Source organism: Streptopelia decaocto (genome assembly GCF_964273445.1).
Source record: "Streptopelia decaocto genome assembly, chromosome: 9".
Taxonomy (NCBI): Eukaryota; Metazoa; Chordata; class Aves; order Columbiformes; family Columbidae; genus Streptopelia; species Streptopelia decaocto.
Genome location: NC_138664.1, coordinates 4,848,168 through 4,872,329, shown reverse-complemented (window position 1 = coordinate 4,872,329; position 24,162 = coordinate 4,848,168). Strand labels below are relative to the sequence as shown.

At 43.2% G+C, this 24,162-nt stretch overlaps 1 protein-coding gene across 1 annotated transcript; it reads right to left on the bottom strand.

The window, feature by feature from the left end:
- MTHFS (methenyltetrahydrofolate synthetase) lies at positions 1 to 24,092 on the bottom strand. The gene is made up of 3 exons (XM_082060582.1): positions 23,928 to 24,092; positions 20,338 to 20,602; positions 1 to 1,288 (listed from the first exon to the last, which is right to left on the bottom strand). Exons 1-3 carry the CDS (start codon positions 24,063 to 24,065, stop codon positions 1,065 to 1,067), a joined length of 627 nt encoding a protein of 208 aa, XP_081916708.1. The 5' UTR covers positions 24,066 to 24,092; the 3' UTR covers positions 1 to 1,064.
- Positions 24,093 to 24,162: the final 70 nt, after the last annotated feature.

Here is a 24,162-nt window from a genome sequence, read left to right as displayed (position 1 = left end):
TTTGGTTAAAATAAATGGACTGATTTATTGATTGAGAGGAGTTAAACATTCTAGAAAAAAAAAGTGAAGTTGCATTGAAGAAGGAAAAGAAGCTTTTGACTGTTTGATTATTCCGGATTAGAAATCCTGTGTTCTGTTTCCACGAGCACAGCGTACAGAGGAAAACCATCTTCTTCCTCCCACCCAAAAGCTTACTCAATCCATAAAACCTGTTCCCTGCAATTCTTAGCATCTCTTTATCCTTTAAAATAGTATCCAAGCTTCCCACAGTATTCAAGGACATTATAAACATCCTATGTATCAAATTTAAATACTTGAACTAATTCTTAATATTATTTTGCAAAAAAGAGTAGTTTTTCTCCAGACTGAGGACTCAACAACCACATTTTATACTACACTACAATCTTAGATAAAAGAAAGAGATATATACCAAAGCTATGGATTTTTTAAAATTATTTAACAGATACTTCTTTTACTATAAGAGAACTTCAAGGAGCAAAGTAAATAGTCACATTATGTTATGCAATAAAATAAATTAAGGCTTTTTTCCTAGCACTCTTTTTTCCCCAGCTTACTATGGGACTTATCTGTCAGCTTCTTGTTTTGCTCATGGATAAACATACTATTTAAGTACTACGAACTTTTACTATAAGACATATATAATTCTAACATTGGTCAAGAACTGTCATGAGTAGACATTTCAATCTTAAACTGGAATAATAAAACTGTTAAGCATCAGGTAGCTTGTTCCTCAAAAGCATGATAAGGAATGGTGCTCACCATAACAAACAGCCACAGATTCTTGTTTCTATTGATTCTAGAATAACACTGCATACCAGATATTTGCTAATTAGAAGCAAAACAATGCGATCTTTGCTACTATTACCACATTTACACTGGTTTTTGGTTGGTTGGTTTTGGGTTTTGTTTGTTTGTTTGTGTTTGGTTTTGTTCAAACACAAATAGTCTATTTTATTGTTCCCAAAGTCAATTAAAAAGTCGCGATGGTTGGATCTGATGTTTTTGCTTGGTCGCTCTGCAGGTGGGCTGGTATCAGGGTATTTTCAGGAGTCTTCATAAAGGACTTCATCTATTTGAATATCATGTTCTGCTGCAGGCACTGATTCACAAATCTGTTCCTTAAAAGCCAAGGCAATCGTGTAAGGCTTTCCACTGGGATGTTTCATACATCTTTCGAGATAGATATCATAATACCCTTTTCCTCTTCCCAATCTGTTGCCTTTTTTGTCGAATCCAAGGCCTGGCATGAAGATAAGGTCAAGACCCCCTGTCGAAAAATGAAATAAACATTAGTGGATGCACTGTGGATTTCCCGATGGCTTGACTACATCTGCAAAAATGCAAGCTTTGTGTTTTGTAAAATGCTCCCCTCTCTTTGATCAGGAGAAAAATACTTTGAATACTAAACCTGTAAATTTACATTTTCATCTTATCAATTGCATACTAGATCAGTCACAAAATAATTAGACCTTGAAAAGCTAGACAGAAAAAAAACCTACCTTATAACAAATTTATTTTATCATTTTAACCCCACACTTCCAAATACTAATGATTATGACTCTAAATCCAGGCAGAGATTGAACTCAAGGAATTAAATGCAGGAGGAATCCGAAAATCAAATGAACTTCAACATCAGACACAATAGAAAAGGGAAAAAGAATGAAGACGTGTGAGAGCAAGCGTATCTTCCTGACACAACTGTAAGATGTCATGAACCCCCACTCAGCCTCCCAAAACCAAAGAGCCTTGAATACAATATATTCTCAAAGTGGGTATTTGCCCTCTGATATCGAGATCAAGATCTGAAGGCTCGTCTCTTCATGACATCAGGTTCCTCTTCTCCCACATGACTTTTCTTCCTGAGCCTCCTTTTCACTGTTGCTCCAGCAACATCCTCAGGAATTCTGCTCGCTGTCCCCAATACCGGGACGTATGGGCTCCCCGAGACGCTGAGATTGCACTTGATTAGAGCTCAAAATCAGTTAAAAACCACAAACAAGCTGCATAAGCTGCCAATCACCTGGACAAATCAGAACCAGCCGACTGGTGAAATCCTGACAAAAGACCCCACCAAACAGCTCCCGATAAAAAGGCAAGACCAGCTAAGCCCAGGCTTTGTTCCTACTCTGTGAAGGGATGTCAAGGGCCTCATGCCAGGTAGCCAGCTACAATTTACACTCGGCTGCCCACTCGTGTCAGAGTTAAGTCACATCACTGCCAGGTAGGCGAAGACACACTGAGTGACCAGCAGGCACAGGGGCAGCCAGCGAGCAGATCCCTGTTACTCATGCAAGGCTTGTTTGTTTAGTGTGAGAAGTCTTGCAAGGACATCCTCTAAACAAATGAGCTTGGCTGGCCGGGTGCTGACCACTGAACCCAGGAACATCCCACTTACTAGTTTCACAATGCAAAGAAAGACTTTTGTTGCTGCTGTAGCGGACAGACACTTCAGGAAGGAAGGGCAGGAACAGTAGTGCAAAGCCAGCGCAGACTAAAACGCAGTTGACACGAGTCTGGAAAGAAAGCAAATACTGCATCTCAGTCCACTGTTTCTTCCTGCTTCCAAGAATGGTACTTAACCTTAAGCAATTTTTCTATAACGACCTTGTGCTCCTTCACCAGGGCTGGGATGTGTCAGGTATTTTTCTGCCCACTCCTGCTGTTTTGGACTTAGCTGTTCTCACTACATCTAGATGAGGAGTGATGCCAAACACCCAAGGGGATGTATAGGAGCATGTACTGGAAGAGCCAGAGCTAAGCAGAGTTTTTCAGTTCCCAAGGAGTTCCATCTGAGATCACGTATCAACTCCAAACTCAGCCTGGAACAGCATGTTAAAAGTTCACATAAGACCAAATCATCTGCACACACTTGCCGGCCTCCTGGGCATTTCCTTCCACTGTTCATCGTTCAGAGAAGAGTCACTGACATGAAGGCCCATCCATCATGACCTGATGACCTAATTAGAACATTGACCTAAAATATGCAAGGCAACACAGTTTGAAATGCTTAGAGAAGACCAGTCTTGCAAATCCGGCATCATACAGTTAAGAAGCACGGGTTTTTAAAAGAAGTCAGGGGAGTAAGATGAGGGAATTAGCTAAAGGGCAGACCACAGAATATTACTGGTTGAAATTAAAAGGAGTCTGAGTGTTTTACCACACTGCAGTCAGCTTTTGACTCATAGGACAGCCAAATGGCAAATGGCAAACAAAGAGGAACAGAAGCACAAGGGCAGAAGTATGATCTCACCTGAAAAGAGATGCCATTTTCATGGCATCACCATGTCCATCATGTTGGATGTACCGTATCCCCTCAGTTTGCAAGTTAAAATATATATTTGCCAGATGTCAAGCCTACAGACTAGGACCAGCTCATCTTCTCCCCGTTAGCATGGTCTGCAAGAGGTTCTGCAGATCAAATCCTCCTCGAGTTACTCCTGAGCACACTGCTTATTCTCTCCATAATTTGCCTCACATCGGTTTTATGCAGGTGTCCCAGAAATCAATATCTGCTAAACACTACCACTGTACAGAAAGGAACACACGCTGCCTTACACTTTTTTTAGCTGTTTTCACTCCATGTGGCTCTCATGGCAAAAAGTAGGAAATATGTGCAGTCACTACTGCTGGCAGGTAAGAATGCCCACAAAGGGCAAATCTGCAGAGCATTTCTCCTTACATTTGTATTACAGACAGGGAGAAAACAAGTCAGAGGAAGCACTAAGGAAAGAGGGAATCAGCAGGAACAGTGCAGGGAAGAAAGATATTTTCTGTATAGTTTAACTGATAGCACCAGGCACACTCGAGTGAATTTAGATGTATTAAAGCACTTTGTTTTCTTCTGGGTTCTGTGAAGAAACAGAGACTGTTTTAATGCGTCAGCTCCTCTATAATCATGGATCTTTATGCCGAATAACTCAAACAAGCTTGCACAAATCTCAATATGAAAAATCCTGCTGTAAATACTGTAATAGTTACCCTTATACTTTTCTTCCACTGTGATACTGACTGCCTTTGCTCCGACTCACAACGTGCTGTCTGATTCCCATGCAACTCACACCACACAAGATTTAAGTAAAATGCCAAACAAGAGTTTCAGTAGAAAAATAACACAGCTTCCCTACATGGAGCCTTAAAGCAGTACAGGCAGCATTAGCCCCAAATCCTACCCCAGGATCTCGAATGAATGGCAGAGAGCTGCGTGGAGAAAACGTTTCCCTGCCGCATAACTGGGGGAGCAACAAAACCTCTTGTGGTGCCTGCGGCAGCGCGGGGGAAGAGCTGTCACAGGATGAGAGGTGACACACAGATGAGACCAAGATTGCAGACACAGATGAGACCAAGATTGCAGACACATGAGATTACTATCAGCAATGAGAGTACATCAACAGGATGGCAGGTGAGGGTAAGAACATCTTACTCCTCTTGGCGCTCATGCTCCCAGGCCCTTCCAGCCCTGCAGGACCACAACTTGCCACTCGGGATGCCCTGCAAGCTTGGTCCATTCCCACATCCTCCTCCCACAGCCCACTGTGTGAAATGGCATCCTTGTCCCCGAGGGGACAGGGCAGGTATTTGGGCATTAAAACACCACATCAGTGTTTAGTGCCTTGTAATACAGCCTACGAGAGGTCTCATGATCACCTACTTCTATCTCTTTCCTCATAATGTCCACTGTCCCCCATGTGTCCATAGTCATTAACTGTTGGCTCTTGGATCCCTGAGGGTCCAGAAGCCCAGGAAAGAAAACCGAGAAAAGCACACTCACAGTCCTGAAGGCTTTTGCTATAGGTAACCTGTGCTGCTTCTGGAACACTTGCACGTGGTCTGCAAACTGCTAAAGGCTGAAAACACAGTCTTCAGCAACCTCAGTCTGGGCCTTCTATATAGAGAATATCAATGCTTGTTATAAACTTTAATTAAGCCACTTGGTATCCTGGGAAGGTTGGCAATAATAAAGACAGTCACCTAATACTTGCTGTATCTCTGACATGAGCTCTTGTAGCAACAGCTCCTTCAACTGTGTAGCACCATGCGTGAAATAATATACCCTGACTTATCTATCAATGTGGGCATACAGCCACGCTGACACGGCCACACGGGTTTCATTTATACTGCTAAATACAGCAGGGCCGGAAAACAAATTGATTTACTGGATCACGGGTGGTCAACCCTGTTTAATTGTCAGCACGCAGCCTGGCACTGCTGGCCCAAGTGACACCCACGCCTGCTCCAGGGGACAGGATTCCCACCATAGCAGAGACAGGACAGTATGGGTCTGGCTCCTTCCACCCCGGGCAGTCCTCCTACACCAACAAAACTGGTTTCGCTCCTCCAGACACAGACACAGGCTTTCCTGCCACATGCCAGAATATGCAACGCAAATCCTCGCACAGATGCTATGAAAATAATGCTGTGATGGTCTGCGATAAGGCCTCATATTATTAAAGATGCTATGAACTGGGGAAAAGATTAAAAAATAAATGAATAGTATTGCCTTAGGCCCACAGAGGCATCACACGAGACCAAAAAAGATCAAGTTCTGTGTAGTGTGGACCAGAACAGTCTGTGCCACTTAGCCCTGTGTTACTTAGTGTAAATACAGTTGTAGCTTCAGAACCTGCCATGTGGGTGTACAGGCACGCTCTATTTGCACTGACTTGCATACATCTATGTAGACATACCTTATGTCATAGAGAAGCGAACTGACTTGCCCAAAGACTCAGGAAATGTGTAGCAAAAGTACACGCAAAATGCAGGTGTACAAGCTGTGTGTCCTCTGACTTACCCAGCAGACCAAAACTGCAGCATCCTCTCTCTGGTGTTTTAAATAGGAATATGCGGTTTCAATTCCTCCAGGCAGCTGCAGTGAATCTCCTCAGTTCGGCAGTGCATTTCTCATTACCCTTCATGATGATATCAGGTTTGATTTGTTCCCCAGGGAAGGATTTTCTCCTTGCACCTCATTACCTCTCTTCTCCTTAATCTGATGTTCCTATTTGAAATGCCAGGCGGCATTTTCAGAAGTGTTCTTGACAATGGTTAATTACAGACGAGTCCATCAAACAGCACAGATACAGGTCATAGAAAGACTGCTGGGGACTTGTCCTGTGCTCAGAAGGAGCAGCCAGTATGGCCCCTCTCCTCCCAGGTTTCAAAAGGCTCCATCAGTGCATTGCCACCTACCATAGGGGTCATTCATCTCCCCCTGCACAGCTAGACAGTCCTAATGGAAGAGGAAACCGAAATAATCTGTCATCCCACCTTCTTATCCCTCACCATCCCTTGCTTTGTGGACACAGCAAAGCACCTGGGAGCCATCAAAGTGGGAGCCAGGACTCTTCTGATCCTCACCTCCAAAGCACTTACAAGAGGATGAGGCACAGGCTGAGCTGCAGCAGCTCCTGCGTCCCTGTGAAGAACCTGCTCATAACAATCACACTCACAGCACAGACACTTTTGGAGCTCAGGCCAACAAGAGCAGGTCAGCAATCAGCTCTGCAAGCCACCCCTGCTGCTCCTCACTGCAGCAGTTGTGCAGTTTGAGCTTCTCCCTGAAGCACAGAAGTTCGTGCATCATTTACAATGTCCCCACAAGGATGTCTTGATTCTCCCAGACTGGTACCTTGGTCACAAATGAGTTTTTAGGCAGCTGGGTTTTTTCCATGCACAGCTCACTCTGCACTGGTAGCCAGGGACTCCCCATGCTTTGCTGGGATGTAAACGATCACGTTAAGGTGCAGGACCAGAAGAACCAGGATAAGAACAGCTTTCTGGTTAAAGGAAAGGAGTGTTTATGGTGTTACGTATGGCATAAACAATGTCAGATCAGTCTACACACAACTTGCATGGAGCTGACAAATATTTGAAAGCTGTTCATTTACAAGGAATGAAAGCTTACTCTGATCCTTTTCTGATCTAGCAGGAACCACAATGGAGAAAACAAACAAACAAACAACAACAACAACAAAACACAAACCCTTTGGCAGGAGCACCTTACTTTTCAGAATGAAAAGGGTGCAGTGACCACCTGCTGCCCCTGGCACAGAAGAAGAAATTATCTCAGTCACTTGATTCTAACATTGAAAGTATCAGCCTTGGTGACATGCAGGGTATAAGCCAATGAGTTGGAATAATTCAGAAAGTTCTAATTAATTACAATTGTTACCGTAACTTTCATTATTGTCACCATCATCATAGTTCGGCCTCTTGGGTAGGTGTTAGCTTCTCAACATATCCTCTATAGGGCACAGATCATTGTCTTGTTCTGTATTTACACAACACCTAACACTGTGGTCTGGATTAATCACCAGACTTGGGGGAAAACAGCTCCACAGAAGTAAATATTTCAATTATGCTGCAGCAAAACAAATCCCTTCCCCTTTATGACTTGTGTTAAGCCTTCTCTGCAGAATGCCCCGGGTGCCCCTCGCACTGCTCCTTGAGTTGGTATTTCCTTCCAGATAAAACTTTGCTGCCCTTTGGAAAAAACCTGCCCTTGGTCTCTGCTATTACACACTTGCCTTGGTATAAGGTCAAAAAGGGAAATGCCAGATCTGTCACTACAGGCCTAAATCAGACCCTACTGGGGTACGTACTTCTAGAAGGGCTGGGATTGCTTCCAGCCGAAACCAACTCCTTGTCCTGGCTAAGCCCTGGAGAAGCCAAATAGTGTTATATCCCCAATCAAATGAGCAAGGGGACAAAAGCATTACACTTCGCTGCAATTAATAAGCATTTGAAAAAAAAAAGTTATTCATCCAAAACGAGTGATGCTGATTTCTTCCAGTAACATAGGGGACTGCAGACATGAACAGTTACATTGCTTAACTGTGCCACAGCCAGTCTGCTGAAAGGTAAATACAACCCCTTAAACAGAAAGGAAACTCTTATTCAATAATTCCTATTTGCTCAGATAATACAGGCTTTGAAAATCAATACCAGAAGATCAGCATGAATCCTCATCTCCTTGGAAACCCAAGTTACAATGCAAAGGATCAGATCCTCGGGTACTGTACATCAGCGTTGCCCCATCAACTCCCCTCTGCACTGACCTTGGGAACTACATGGAAAATATCCCGAGTTACTGACATCAGTTTGAGAAAAATCAGTTCTGTAAATATTTGTTGCTGGTTGTTCATAAACAGCTCTCCTCTAGTGCTTTTCTATAGCGCTCACTCTGTAGTCTCCTCAAGATCCCAAACAGTTACTAACACGACTACAAGCTGTGTTTTGTATCAGATTGAGAACACAGCCCATTCTAAACCGCAGTCAGTAGCTTTTCCTCCAGGTGCTTCCCCCGTGTGCACACCTTTCATTGTGCACTGCTGCAGCACTTCAGCAGGACTCCCTGTCTTCTAACCATTCATAGACACCTGTTGCTTTAGAAGAAAAGCCAGAGCTTTATATCCAGCACACGCTAGCCAGGCACAGGAATCAAAAATCAAAGTATCACATTCAAATCCCATGGGCTCTATCCACAGTCTCCTGTTACAGGGCACACTCTGAGGCCCCCATGCTAATTAATGCTCAGCTCATCCAGGGATAAACGGTTTTAACACAAGGGGCAGCCATTCGCTTGATTTTAATTCCTATTTGTGTGTAGGAATTGCAGGCACCAGGTAGGTTTTGTGTCCTTTTGTCTTCTAAAAATCTTTTTATGCACCTCCATTGATACCCATAACCCACTAATCTACCTTTCACACACACACAGACGCCAAGCAGACTGTCTCCTGCAATCCAGTGCCCAAATGGTCCACTGGCATGACTGAGACAGCTTCTGTTATTACTTCAATAAAATATTTTGCAGAAAATAGAACCATCAGCAGAATCTACAAACAAGCACCAAGCAACTCAGCGTTTATCTGTCTACTCATCCATGTCAGTGCTCTGTGTCAGCATGAAACATCGGTCTCCACAGTTCACATTTGCCCTTCTGAACTACAGCACAATAAAATATTTATACTTCTCCCTGAGAAGCGAGATGATACCCATCAGTCATACAGGTTTAAAACAACGGAGTGGCAGCCGCTCTTCCATTATTAAACCTGCAAAACACACTACTAAAGCTATCTCACCAGCTTCTGTGCTACTAAGCTACAATCAAGCAAACACCCCCCTATTTTGAATTCATTTAAAACAAAATCTTATCAATTTAGTGCCGATGCATTTGAAAGGTAAAGTGCACAGCACAGCGTCAGCTGTGATATGTCAGCCCCGCATGAAAAAACCCTCTTCTGCCTGCTCCAAAAAACAAATATCCTTTCATGTGTCATCAGGGAAGTTACTGTATAAGGGTTAAGACTTGGGTTCAAATTCTAGCTGGTTTCACAACCTGGCAAGACTGTGCGAGGCTGTAACCACACACTCATTTCCCCTGAGGTTTAACTTACACTCAGCTGAGGTCTTGTGTCTCATTTTCGGAACTTGCCAAATGTCTACCCAAATGAAAATTTGAACAAGTGCTTTTCTATTTCACTATTATTCATCAAGTCTGCGTAAGTCCCGTAAATAAACCATAATCACTCAATGCCACCTACAAAAATGTCTGGTTTTGCAAATTCAGAGGAAATGAAAGAATTGCTTAAAAATGCTTTAGTTATCAGTTTGTGAAAAATGACTTATCTGCTCCTGATATTCAGATATGTGAGCAGAGTTAGAACAGTCTGATTGGGAAAACATAGGCAACGGAAAATGTTTGGTTCAAAGGTTTGCACCTGGGTTCTCCTGCCATTTTAAACCACCAAAATACTCTGAAACAAGATGTACCACAGAGCAATTCCAAAGAGAGGACAAAAGGCATTAGAGCTACTTCAACACATCTTGTTAAATCAGCAAATGCTGGCTGCAAATCCACTCCTTTAGGGAAACTCAGAAGACATTGGTGCTTGAACTGTTTATGTCGGGATTGTCCTAACACTGCTGCAGCCTAAAATACCAGGACCTCTGTGTATCTTTATTTTAAGATCTTATCAGCTACACCTCCCATAGTGTTTGTCTGAGCTCTTATTTAAATACTTCCACTCATACATGTGCGCTACTTCACTTCTTCACTCTCAGTCCTCTTTTGCATGTTGCTGTCTGGATATTTTTAAATCAAAATACAACAGAAGTGAATCATTTGGGGATTTTTTCAATACATCATGCATCACTATTGATATTTCCAACGCGCTTTGACTCACTCAGCAGATTGCCTATCATAAAATATGCAAAATTGCTTGTGAAATGTAAACAGTTAAGACATCCAACTTCATTGGCGCATAAACCTGCCTCCTGTGGGGAGTCACAGCACTCGATGGAACATCAGGCACACTTACAGGCAGGGCTTATTGAACATGTTTAGCTGGTTTAGAGGCGATGGCACCTCCAGTGTCAGTGCCAAACGTTAACATCACAACAGCTGAGAAATCCAGCTTCTTCCATCACAAGGTTTTCTTTTGTAATTTTAAGCTTGCACAGCTTAAAAAACCCAACTCTCTCAAGAATCCTCCACGTCCCTTACTCCAGCGCTGATTTTTTGGAGACATTAGGCTGGATCGCTTGTTCTCCCGTGTGCATAAGTACAATGCCTGGATGAGATTTTAACGACAGGAAAGCAGCCTTAAAGGACACCAATGCTCCACAGTAAATGTATGGAATACTGACACCTGCCGGCAAAGGGCTTCATGTCACTCCTGGACAGAAACTCGCTCTCCATCTACACCCCAAAAAGCTGATTCCCACCTCACATGCACAACAACCAGCATAAGCAGGAACTGGGTCGAGTTGTGATGCCAAACATGAAGTGCAGGAGCTCCCCTTCCACCGTGAAACTGCGAGCCAGTGGCTCTCGGCCAGGTCCAAGGAATTTCCCACCGTACAGGGGAAACGACGGTGTATTTTGAATCTCAGCAAAGACAGCGGGGATTAACTGTGCCAGGGAGACAAATCTTCTGTAGCTGGAAAAGTGCTGACCTGATTTAATAGCCCACTAAGTTGGCAGAAGATCAATCCTAGGAAAAAGGAGGGAAGGAAGGAGGGAAGGAGGGAAGGAAGGAGGGAAGGAGGGAAGGACATGAGCTCAGTGCTGGCTCTTCCTTTCCAAAAATGAAAATAAGGGGAGACAAAAATGTCTGTTTGGGTTAATTATTGCAGCCAGAGATATTTGCGTGTTTGCATTTCTCTGGTATGAGCTTGTTGTACAGACTCGTGTCACACTCCTCGTCTTTGCTTCTGAGAGACTCCCGTCTCTAGGAAACAGTATGAAGAAAATGACAGTGCTACTTTTTCACATTCACCGTAGCAAAATCAACCCTGTTAGAAACAAACTACTTGAGAGTCGCTTGCAGTGAATTTAAAGCCCTCGCTGATGTTGCTTTCATTTCTCTTTAAACTTTAATTGATTACAGCAGAAGTAATCTTTTTAGTTGTTTTGCTGAGTGCAAGGAGAATGTTTTCTGCAAGAAGGCAAACATGGATGTGACACTTAAGATGATTACAAGGAAAAGCACTCTTTTAAAACCTTAATGAACTTTATGAAAGCAAAAAGCTGTAGTGTTCCAGAGCTCTCGGCCTTCCAGGTTCACTGCAGGATACACTGGCACAGGTGCTATTAAAATCAAACCACACAGTGTTGATGGTTTAGTCTGCACCAAGGAAATTCAGGACATGAGGACACCAAAGGGCGTTACAAAGTGATGCCACGCAGACACATCAACTTTTGCATTTCAGAGCATTTTTCCAAAAGCCTTTCAAAGAAAGAGACTCTGTGATCTTGCCTTACCTGTTTCTAAACAGAAGCACTGAAGAAGCTCAGCTAAAAGTGTCTGCATCCACCTGGCTAATTGGGTGCTGATTGTTACTAAGCTATGAAGCTGTTTCAGAGTTGTGGAAGCTGGCACAGACACCAGGGGAAGGGCAACCCCAGCAGCCGGGATGGAGTCCCACATCTTTCCAACTGAAGGCTGGGATGCAGAAAAACCCTAAAGGAAAGAGTTGCTGTCACAGCTGGGTCCAACACCTGAAATCTTTTATTTCCAAGCACACATTTCACTAGCTCTACCTGTTACAGAACATGCCAGACAGAATAATGTAAAATTATTTTATGGATCTTTAATACTAGAATAGGCATTTTTGTAATGATGCGTCACTGTGGGATACCTGTGTGGAAATCAGGAAAAAGGAACTGCCCAGTGAGCTGATTTGAAAAGCAGTGTTACAGTATATTCAGAATTAACCTCTACAGTGCCACTACATATATTTTGCAGTATTTCTTTTTACTTGGGGATAAAATTTTCTCTTAGGCATCTTTTTCTCCAAAATAACATCAGAGAGATTGCAAAGGTTGAAAGAGCAATGGCTGTAACTCTTACAGATCTGGAAAAGCTTTTATATGAGAATAAGAAAACAGACAAAGTTTGAAAGAAAGAAAATACAATAGCTATAATGCAGGTTTAACTAAACAATGAATAAAAAGAAAGTAAATTAAACAACTGTATTTACTTATCACAGAAGAATGAGGTATCACTTGAACTGAAAGCAGCAAATTTAAAATTAGTAGAAGGAACATAATATTTCACACATCACAGGAACATAATATAGTATTAACATAATAAGGAACATAATATTTCACATTACAACTAACTAACCAGAACAACTCACAGCTGTCAGAAGGCAGTGGAGCCAAGGACTTAATACAAATAAAATTAGATGCTTAGAGGAACACTGAATGCCCACGGACTGACAGAAACCAGAACCTGTGTGGAAGGAGATAACCTGGGGGCTGCAGCTGCAGAGACAGGAAGAAATTTCAGTTATTGCTCCATCGCTACAAGTTGTGAGATTCCTGACTCCCATAAAACACGCGCCCTGGACAGGATGCCCAGTGCTCCCATCCTGCCCTGCATGGGGGGACGTGTCCTCTCTGCACAAGGAGACCCATCACCAGAATGTTAACGCCTCACTTGCACTGAATTTGTTCTCCTTACGCATATCAAAGTACTATGGCTCATTGTCTCCAAGCAGAAGTTCATTCCAAACTTTAAATCATTTCATTAAAAAATAAATTACATTAAGAGCTAAGCCTTGATTTTCAATTTTGTTTCGTGCCATGCTCTCAGGTTTTCTTTTTTAAGACCAGTGTAAAAAGATTTTAAATTATAATCTATCCCTTGACATATATTGTACTTTAAGTTTTAATCGAGTCTCCCAGAGGAAAAGAAAATCTAATAGCACCCTCAATCACTTTACAATCTTGTTTGGGCTATTTTTTTTTTTTCATAAGCAGTAATATTTAACATCTGTGCTTTTCACCTATCCATATTTCATTTATTCCAGATACATTCCAATCTACAAATATCTCATTTAAATATTCATTGTTACCCCTGAGCATTATTTACTACATGTCTTTTTTCAGAATGATTAGCATCATTTTGTATGGTCCCATTACGCTTTCATGTACCACTGTACAACATCTAATGGAGGTGAAGTCGCATATTAGACCTTCCCTGTGCTTCAAGATGCAGCATTTCCTCCTCACACTGTTTTTTATTTCTAAACTCTAATGCGCTTCATATTTCAAAACCTTCCCATTTCTGGTGCATCTTTTTTTCGGAGGGGGGGTGGGGTGTCCCTCCCATTATCTTTTTTTACATCCCATTTTATTTTGCACCTGTAAGTTAAACCTATTCCTCTTAAGGTTATATTGCTACCACTTCAGTCACAGTTCTTAAGAACTGTGTTAAAAATTGGAATAACTAAGAATACTGATGGCATCACAAGGCCATCAGTCCTGGCAGCAAACGGGGCCTCTTTGAATGTATGAATAAATAGCAGGAGTTTAAAGACAGGTGAAAAAGAGCTGCTGCAAACTAAAATGTTTCTGCAGGGCAGATCCCAATGGCAAAGTTTAAAATAGAGCTAATGGTCACTTGGGAATAATTTCAAACTACTTGAGGTTGTGCGGAACTGTATCCCAGATGCAGCCAGCATTTGCCTTGCAAGAGGGTCACACTTCCCAGAACAAATAGCCCTCATAAACCAAATACAATCCATGCAGGCAAGCTGGCCCTGGCTGTCCCTCCTACCAGCGTGTTATTGTAATTTATGTAACAACAAGTCTCAAAGTGTTCTGGAAGTTATTAAGGGCAGAAAGATCTAACTGCCCAAACCTCAAAAGCCAGCATCCAAAGGGTTATGTGAAAATGAAGCAGCAAGAAGTCGCTGCTAGACATACATCAGTATTTCTCCACCTTGTCTGAAATGCAGCTCTTTCCTTATTATTAATTATAAATATACTGTCATTTGAAGCATGGGTTATCTAGTTAACATTTCACTAATTATCTTGAAGGTACAACACAAATATTGTGATCGGCAGGCTGCCAGATTTCCAGTACTGAAAATGCCAGAAGTCCTCAAACTAAATTACAAAATACAAGTTCAGTTCTTAATATATTCATTTCTGGGAGCAAAAAATACATTATGCTTTCATAGAGTAGTAGCACATTATTCAGAATTCCCCATTACATATAAGATGCTATATTTTCAAGTGCTGCCGTTTTTCAGCCTGGGTATTTATGCCAAACTGAGGGGAGGGTTATGCTTCTTTTATTTCAGGCAAAATGGTTCACTGGTTTCTAAGAACAAACCGAGCAAAAAACAACGATGGGAAAAGCTCTGCTGCTCCATGCTTTGAGGCAAGAACTTGAAATCACAGAATCACAGAATCACAGAATCGACTGGGTTGGAAAAGACCTCAGAGATCATCGAGTCCAACCCTTGGTCCAACTCTAGTCCGTTTATTAGATCATGGCACTAAGTGCCATGTCCAATCTCAGTTTAAAAACCTCCAGGGACGGCGAGTCCAGCACCTCCCTGGGCAGCCATTCCAATGCCTGACCACTCTCTCTGTAAAGAATTTCTTTCTAATATCCAGCCTAAATTTCCCCTGGCAGAGTTTAAGCCCATGCCCCCTTGTCCTATTGCTGACTGCCTGGGAGAAGAGACCAATCCCCACCTGGCTATAACTTCCCTTCAGGTAGTTAATCTTGCTTGCAGCACCCTCCATGTCAGCAATGTGGCTTTAGCCCTGTTTAAATGCATTTGAGCTGGACTTTTTGTTGTACACGTTTGAAAACCTGCCATTTGCACAGTCTTAGGAAAGACGTGTCAGGGTGAGCGCTGGGTGTCTCTGAAGATGTCACCACGCTCTGCAAACCGCTGCTGGAGTCTCAGTGGCATGGGTGGCCCCATGACTCTCTCTAGGAACCAGTGCCAGTTTCCAGGGGACATTTCCACCCCACATTGCAGTGATACGGCCACATTATAAACTGGATCCACTCATCTGGGTTAAAAAAAATTCCCAACTAAAACAGGGTGGAGGAGAGGAGGAAAATACCCTTCATATAGAGCAGCAAGCTGATCCAGCTTACCACAGGGCGGGCAGGGATGTGCGGAAAACACAAAGAGGCCAAACTCCTTAAGCCACTATTGCTGCAAAGACAGGGCAGATGGAGCTGCAGGCTCAGCTCCTCCTGCCAGCCCCGCTACAAACTGCGAGGACTTGGAAGGACTTTGATTTTGGTGGCTGCTCCTCGTCCCACTGACTGGGGCAAGACTGGGAACTGAAACACGGAAGGAAATGAGGACTGAAGTTTCACAAAGATTTTTTTTTTTGGCATGTCACTCGTTTACGCAACACTTCATCACCAGCTTCTACCAGCCCTTCTGTTCATCAGTCCAAATCTGAGTGGTGGCCCTGTCTGAGAGAAGAAGAGCCTTTTACTGGTGATGCGTTACTTCTAACCAAGACCATTCTCCCAGTATAGCTCCCAGTGTGGCTGCTGGGGCATCTGCGTTGGCACAGGAAAGGAGCCGGGGGGACCAAGAGGAATACAGCAGCCGCTTATTTAATCAGGCACTGCCCAAAAGAAACAATCACAAAACAATGCCATTTGTACTGTTTAGTACAAAAAGTACTGTTTAACAGAGAAGTTCTTCTAAGCCAATATAAAAGAGAAAGAAGCCAGCACAGCAGGGAAGGAAATGAGTAAACTGGGATGGGGAATCTTGTATGCGTGGAAGCAGACAAGTGAAAGAAGACAAAGCAGATGATCTCCTCCCTTTTGGCAGGGGTGAGCTATTTATGTTGGCCCAGCTGGCCCTGAAATGACGGGCTCAGACTGAGAGCAGGAGGAATTGGGGAACATGGTCAGAAGGGTCAGAAAAGGACACTCGGAGAGGGACATTGAGATGGGCTGGGCAAAGCAGAAGAATGGAGAGGGGCACTATGTGGGTAGAGAAGTTAAAGCTTGGAAAAGGGATCTAGCCCAATGATGAGACAAGCCTGGGAAATGATAATTTTTGGAGGGAACAGAGAAGAAACTGTAATGTTTGGAAAAACAAGCAAAAGAGTCTGTGTTCACTGGGGGCAGCTCCTCTGCAGAGCCCAGACTGGAACCAGGATCCTGAGCCTCTGCTGCTCCTCCATCAGCAAATCCCAGTTAACACCTTTCAGTCATCGAACGCCGTAGTGATGAAGAGCCTATACAGCAAGGTTTGAATAACACAGAGTAAAAAGGGCCTGCAGCTCTAACCTGGACAACAGGGAGAAAACAACTGAGCACATACTTGTTAGTGGCATTCATTAACAGCAAGCAGTCTTCATCTTCTGAATCTTTGAAAGAGCAGCTTTGCAGCTGGGTTCATCTTTAAATGAGCCCAGATCCAACAGGCAAGGACTATGTAATAATATACATAAAGACTGGAGCAGAATTTGCACAGATAAAAAGGCTGAATTAAGTTTGTACACATAACCCCATTTCTTAGTAGAGAACCTCACAACACATTAGAGTAAGCAGATTCATAGCCATAATTTCTAATAACCCTTCATTTTTCAGCCAAAGAAAAATATCTAGGCCAAAACCCCTTTCCTATCAACTAGGTGAACGTTTTAAAAGTTGTCTATAATTTATTGCACCACTCCAACTACTAGGCAGTACTTTAGTTCGGTTATGAACATTTAAGCATAATATTTACTCGGGTCCAAGACTTCCAGCTGAGATCCGTCAGTCCAAAGTTGGCCACTTGCCTCCTTTCAAAGAAGCCACCTCCAAGCATTTTACTCTATGGAGATACTCAACCCAGTCCATTTTTTTGAGTCCCAGTAAGAATAATCTCTTTTTCGGAGGAATAACTTAGCTTTTGACCCCTAGTTCTCAAAGCAGGTTTAAGTAATAATAAATAACATTACAAATGAGGAAACCCATGTCCAGCCCGCTGAATCACACCGCCTCCCTAAACCACATTGAAATTAGAGCTGCTGGGGAAGTGTCCTTTAAATTTCTGTAGGAGTCATGATAAAAAGCAAACAGGGAGCATGGTTTTATCTGATTTACTCCTTCCAAAGTTGCACAAGGTAGCTACACTCCTGTAAACAATTGCTGCAGCCTGCCTGAACTTTCACCAAAACTATTACCTTGGGCAAAACCCAATACCGGTGCACCTTGATACTTCTGGTGGGCAAGGATACAAATGGGAATTGCTGCCTATGAAGAAAATGTACCACTGGCTTGCTCCAAAAGTTGTCTAAATTTTCAGCAGGTATGGCTGGAAATGAACCACGTCACGCACCCACGTACAGCCCTACTCCCAACAAAATAATTGAATATATTCCACCTTTGTTCTTTCTGTTACTGTGTCCACTTAGCCTAAAGAAATCAACTTCTCATCTGACAATTACCATCACCACGCATGGCAGAGAAGATGACAGACTTTCTACTACCAAAAGTGCAGTGACGCTTGCTTTTACCAACAAGGTGTAATGTGGTGTACTGCCAAGATGAAAATGGGTAAAGACCAATCCAACAGAAAAAGGACCAGCTCCAAAAGGAAGAGTTAATGTCTGTTCAACATAACTTGTGAGTACTACCAAAGACTGGGAAACTCTGTGCCAAAAATATGCCTAGTCTTATACTTGAGCTATTCTTCACAATGAGCATGCCTGAAGTTTTAAGGACAGTGTGAATTTAAGCTTTTTGTCATGCAAAATGAATACACCCAGAAGTGACATGACTTATTTATGTACCTGCAGGGTATTTCTTGGAAATTACATTGCAACTTATGCCAGCAATGGGAACATTACTACTAGAACACCATATTATCTCCTTATAACAATGTAAACGCCTCAGATCACCACAGTATTTGATAACATCACAGAGATAAATGTTTCATCCGTGCATAATTCCAACAATGGAGGAAGGATGTAGCAGCAAGGCGATTTGCATTCCTGCAAATGTACCCAAGTTCAAAAAATTTAATAATTGACATAAAAAATACAGCAAAAGGAATTTAAAGACACACTGAAATGTAGATATAACATTATTGAAAATAAAAAAGAAACAAACACAGTGAAGTGTTCTGGGAAAGTACATTGGCATCCTAAAGCAAGCACGAGGCCAAGTGCAACCAGAGTCACAGAAATGTTACGTCCCTTTGTCAAGCATTAAAAAGCTGGTGAGTCTGTGAAGTGCAGAAACTGGCTGCATGGTGAACTGCCACCTAGAGAAAATTGTCCCAGACTGAGGTTTCAAGCATGAGTTCAACATGAGTTTTCCATTAATAACATTGAAGATTTCTGCAGATGTTTCAGGAAGATATTAATGTGTTTACAAAAAGATTGTAAATAATGATTTCAGACACAGAAAAGGTTAGTTTGTTTACAAGTTTGTACAAGTCGGAGAATCTTAGTTTAAGCAACAGAGAGGTTATTTTGGAACAAAAACACACATGCCACTAGCTACATCTAAATTACCTTTTAACTTTTCAACCCTATGAAGAATCCAGTGTCAGAGACAGCATTATAAGATGAAAATAAAAATGTGAGAGAATAATGAGGGAAAAGACTTTGCAACATTCATCCAAGCCTATGAGAAAGTCCTTTTATTTGCTGTCTAAGGTCTCAGTCTGGAGAGCTGTTCTTCATGGGCAGGCTCTGTAACAGCACTGTGATTCATCCATGCAATACAATTTGCAGGATCAAAGATTTCAGAAAATTCTCATGTCAGCCTACAGGCATCACTTGAAAAGTTCCCCTTCTTTCAGGCAGCACAAACTAAAGTTCTCATAGTGCATCCTAAAACTGCGAATCCCCCATGACTTTCAACAGCAACCCAAGACACTCCCAGCAAGCTCCTGTCTCTGTCATGAGCCCCTATGTTGCGCTTGGAGAGACTGCACTGAGACGTCCATGACCTGGAGCAGGGAGGTCATTTATCCAGAGGGCTGGGTTTCCTTCAGCTGGATCAACTGTGCAGCCTTGCTCCTGTTCTGCTGGCACACCACCAGCTTGGCACAGGGTAGAGAAAAACAGGCAAGAGAAACTAGCAACTGCTGACATTGACATAAGCAGGCTGGAGAGTTGGGCGGGGAATAACCTAATGAAATTTAACAAGGGAAAGTGTAGAGTCCTGCATCTGGGCAGGAACAACCCCAGGTTCCAATATAGGTTGGGAAATTACATATTAGAGAGCAGTGTAGGGGAAAGGGACCTGGGGGTCCTGGTGGACAACAGGATGACCATGAGCCAGCACTGGGCCCTTGTGGCCAGGAAGGCCAATGGCATCCTGGGGTGTATTACAAGGGGGGTGGTTAGTAGATCGAGAGAGGTTCTCCTTCCCCTCTACTCCGCCCTGGTGAGACCACATCTGGAATATTGTGTCCAGTTCTGGGCCCCCCAGTTCAAGAAGGACAGGGAACTGCTGGAGAGGGTCCAGCGCAGGGCAACAAAGATGATTAAGGGAGTGGAGCACCTCCCTTATGAAGAAAGGCTGAGGGAGCTGGGTCTCTTTAGTTTGGAGAAGAGGAGACTGAGGGGTGACCTCATTAATGTTTATAAATATATAAAGGGTGAGTGCCATGAGGATGGAGCCAGGCTCTTCTCGGTGGCAACCAATGATAGGACAAGGGGTAATGGGATCAAGCTGGAACACAAGAGGTTCCACTTAAATTTGAGAAAAAACTTCTTCTCAGTAAGGGTGACAGAGCCTGGCCCAGGCTGCCCAGGGGGGTTGTGGAGTCTCCTTCTCTGGAGACATTCCAACCCGCCTGGACATGTTCCTGTGCGACCTCACCTGGGCGTTCCTGCTCCAGCAGGGGGATTGGAGTAGATGATCTTTTGAGGTCTCTTCCAATCCCAAACATACTGTGATACTGTGAAGCACCTCTACAACGTATAAAACCCATGCGCAGTGTTTCATTTCACTCTTGCTATCAGATTATTTCCTACTGGCCTCCAGGCTACTCCTGCCCAACAACCCCACACGGCAGGAAGGAAACACTCACCACCAGCCAGAGCCTCCTCTCTGGTACTGTCATCATCACTGGGCTGAAGGATATTCCAGGATGTCAAAGTAAATGAAGAAATGTCTTCAGCTGATGATATCTTCAGCATGTCCATGTGAGTGCCGAGAGGGTCGTAACGTGGGATGAAACACTCTTTGCCTTGCTTAAAAATGTCCTTCATGATTTCTTCTGTCTGGATTTCATCTGGCGTGCTCAGGTAGATTGCAATTCTTTTGGATTCTTTGTACTTGGGATGGCCAATCACCTACGTGGGAAATTGATGCAATCAGCTGATGAAAAGTTTACTAAAAGATCCACTTACTTTATTTTAAATAAACATGCAGCTGCAGTGAAATAGCAATTGAAAAGGGTAGAGCTACAAACTACCATGCATCAAAAAGAGAATAAACTGACTTTGTTTCCCACTCCAACATTTCTAACATCAGCAAAATCTAAATAGGCAAATTTTTGCACGCAGTGATCAAAACATTGTAACACAGGTTTGGGTCAGCAAAAAAAACAATTTTGGACAATCTTCTGATCCCTTAAATATTTCTGCCATAGAGTGCAGACATCCTCAAATGCCCAACATCACGGGAGAAAGATGCTGCAGGTCAGAACTGCCGGCTTAAGCAAGACATGAGGTTTTTGCTTTCCTTCCATCCTTTCGACATGCTGCAGCTCTCAACTGGGCCTGGGTAGAATGAGAAGCACATCGATGATAATAACTCAAAAGAAAATTATCATCAGAGCAGATGACTGTGGAGCACCAAGTCTTCCAAGACTAGGTCTCTCTTTTTTTAACCTCAAATGTCTTCCCTACAGCAAGTTGTGATATACGACTTCAAACGTCACCTGCTTCTAATAGGTGATCTTATTACTGCACATTTCTCAGAGCTTGAAGGAAAGGTGGCCTTGCCATTTTTTTATTTTCATGAGGGCTTATAAAAGACTAAATATAGGAAGGAAAATAAAAAACACTTGTATGGTGAAAAAGTGTTAAGAGATTCATACCTCGCTACATCTCTTCCCAATTTCAGATTGAATACCACATTAACATTTGAGAGGAGGTTTTTAAAAGCTTGTCTGCTCATTCTCCAGCACCTAAAGATTTTGTTACTTAGATCTGGACAAAACAAATGTGTCCCTTCCCATTTAAATGTGATTTATTCTTATTCTACACACTTGTAAAAAAATATCAGACAATGAGAAACTGTGCTTATGTACGGAACAGAGAGCACCAAATCCTCTGCTCTTGTTTGCCTAACTGTGGAGTAACTTGCTCTTCTGAGCTGTAGCCTTTGCCCTGGCCCCGTTCTAAGAGATAAATGTCCCTCTCCAAGTTGAGATTTGGGTCTAACTCCTTTTTTTTCTTTCTTTCCAGCACAGCAGTTAAAAGCCCAGCTGAAATATTCAGAAGATGGATATACTTTTGTAAGGAAAAAAAAACAACACTCCAGACTGAATTATGGTAATGTGTTGCCTGGCCATAGAAACATCTTAACAATTCAAACCCATATTTTACTTTCTTTTGTAATTTGCCCAACCTTACACATAGATTTTTCCAACTAAGTGATTAAGCTCTTAAACAACAGAATTTCCATGGTAGCTTTTGACTGAAAGAATGGACCATTTAGTCAAATTGCAGACTCCAGACAATGCCTGTGATTCATGTTGCTGAGGGTCTCCAGAGCTGAATCTTCTCATGGGTTTGGAGCAGAGAGAAACTCAGACAAAAACCTCTGCTCTTTCAACGTGGTGCTGTGGGCACCACACTCGTCCAACCTGCTCTGACGTGCCCAGTAACACATTGGTTATGCCGTACAGAAAAAAACGAGGTTGAAGATGTAAAACCACATGCTAGCAGGAAAACACAATTTCAGGTATTTTCAGAACTGTGAAGATGAAGCTATGACTCGGAGCAGTTTCTGAGAAGAGCGAAAAAATTTCCACGCTTAACAAATATTATCTGCCCTTTGTTCACCAGCTGGTGGCTATTTTTGTGGAATCAGAACATGCAAGCAGCATGACTTCAATCATGAACATAAACGTTAAAGAAGAATAATCATCCAGAAGCTAATTAAATACTAGTGGCTAGGTCAGCCTGTGAAGCAATTTCACTTTGAATTTAAAGATCCTTTTGAGATGAGTTTTATGACTAAAAATATTGTTCAGGTATTATAAAATAACCTACTCACTTGTATTAGCTGCAGGCACTGCTATATGTTATAAAGCTACAATTTTTTGCCTTATCTATCTATCTTCCAAATATCTTCTCAGCATTTTCAAAAATTTCTTCACGTTTGCTGTATTAACCTCCCGTAAGGAAACCAGCTCTATTTTCTGCCACTCGCGCAATGCCACTCTGTCTCAAGCAACCTCAGGATTTTCAATTTGTGTCAGATTATTAACATGGTAAGATAACATCGATTTATATGTCATATATCCCGATGCCTTCTTTCAAGCAAAACAAAAGCTGTATCTTCTAGTGTGCTCTCACTAGCAGAAATGAGGGCTCTGTTGCTGAGTTTATCAGCTGCAGTCAAAGGGTGAAGGCTCCTAAAACTTGGCTGTGACATGGGCTACGTGCTTATAAAGTTGTCAGAGGACTCTGCATTTTTGAAAAGGATGCATGCCAGTATTTTCTAAAAATTGAGAGATTTAAGTCTAGGATGTGTTATTACTAAAACGCATTTTCATGATAGTAACACGTTTTGTTTTAAAAAGCATTCCCAATGAAGAAAAAGCTTACATGAGTTCCAGTTACACTTGCTGTGATCTAAAGTTTCTGTGCTGCCACCACACTCCACTCATAAAGCGGCTACACATTAAGTGAAGTCTACAAAATTATTTGAGATCCTCTGGCAGGAAAATAACATTATAAATGTAGATCATCTAGAAGTACCCCCTGCTGCTGAAGAAAAAGGGGGAATGTGCTATATTACATGCAGTGACTGCAAAATACAATTTTATTGTGTTTATTAAAATGATAGAATGCATCTATATAAAAACCTTATAACCCAAACAGGACATTTCAGAAGTACACGCTGATAGCATGCTGTGCTAGGATACCAGTTAGGTAAACCCTGCTTGATATCTCTTAAAGTATAGAAAATACATTAGCCATGAAATGGCACAGAAGAAATCTCACTGAAAGATACAGGAGGGAAACGACACCCAGTTAAACAAGAGACCAAATCGAGGCCGTCACCAAATTTTTATATGTATTGCAAGGAGCTGCCCGTAAAGCTGCCCCGATGTGATACCCCTGAGACAAACACCCCCCGTGGTGCAAAGAGAAACGCGCCGCTTTGGGCTCCCCGACAGCTCGCGTTCAGTTCCCCCCCGTACACCCCTGCCCATGGCGGTCACTGCTCATGAGCAGCCATGGGGTCAGGCGGGGCCAGGCGAGCTCACACCCCGCGCTGGAGCCACGGCCGCGGCTGGAGAGCCGCCCGGTCCCCTGCGGAGCCCGGGAAGTCCCCAGCGGGCTTCCCCGGCCCGGCCCGCGGCCTGGCCCGGCTCCGCGGTCCTCCGGCCGCCCCCGGGCCCGCTGTTCGCGGAACCGCCGTGCCGCGGCCCGCACCCACCTTGCTTGTCAGCAGGCGGGACTGGCGCTGCTTCTCGGCCGCGCCCAGCGCCCGCAGCCGCTGCTGCAGCGCGGCCCGCAGGGCCTGCTTGGCGGCCCGCACCGCCGCCATGTCGCCGCGCTGCCCCGCCGGCTCCATGTGCCGAGGGAAGGCGGGCCGCGGGGCGGGCCTCGCCCTCCCGGGCAGGGCTCCCGGGGACGGGCCGGTTCCGGGAAGGGCCCCGAGTCGGTGCCGT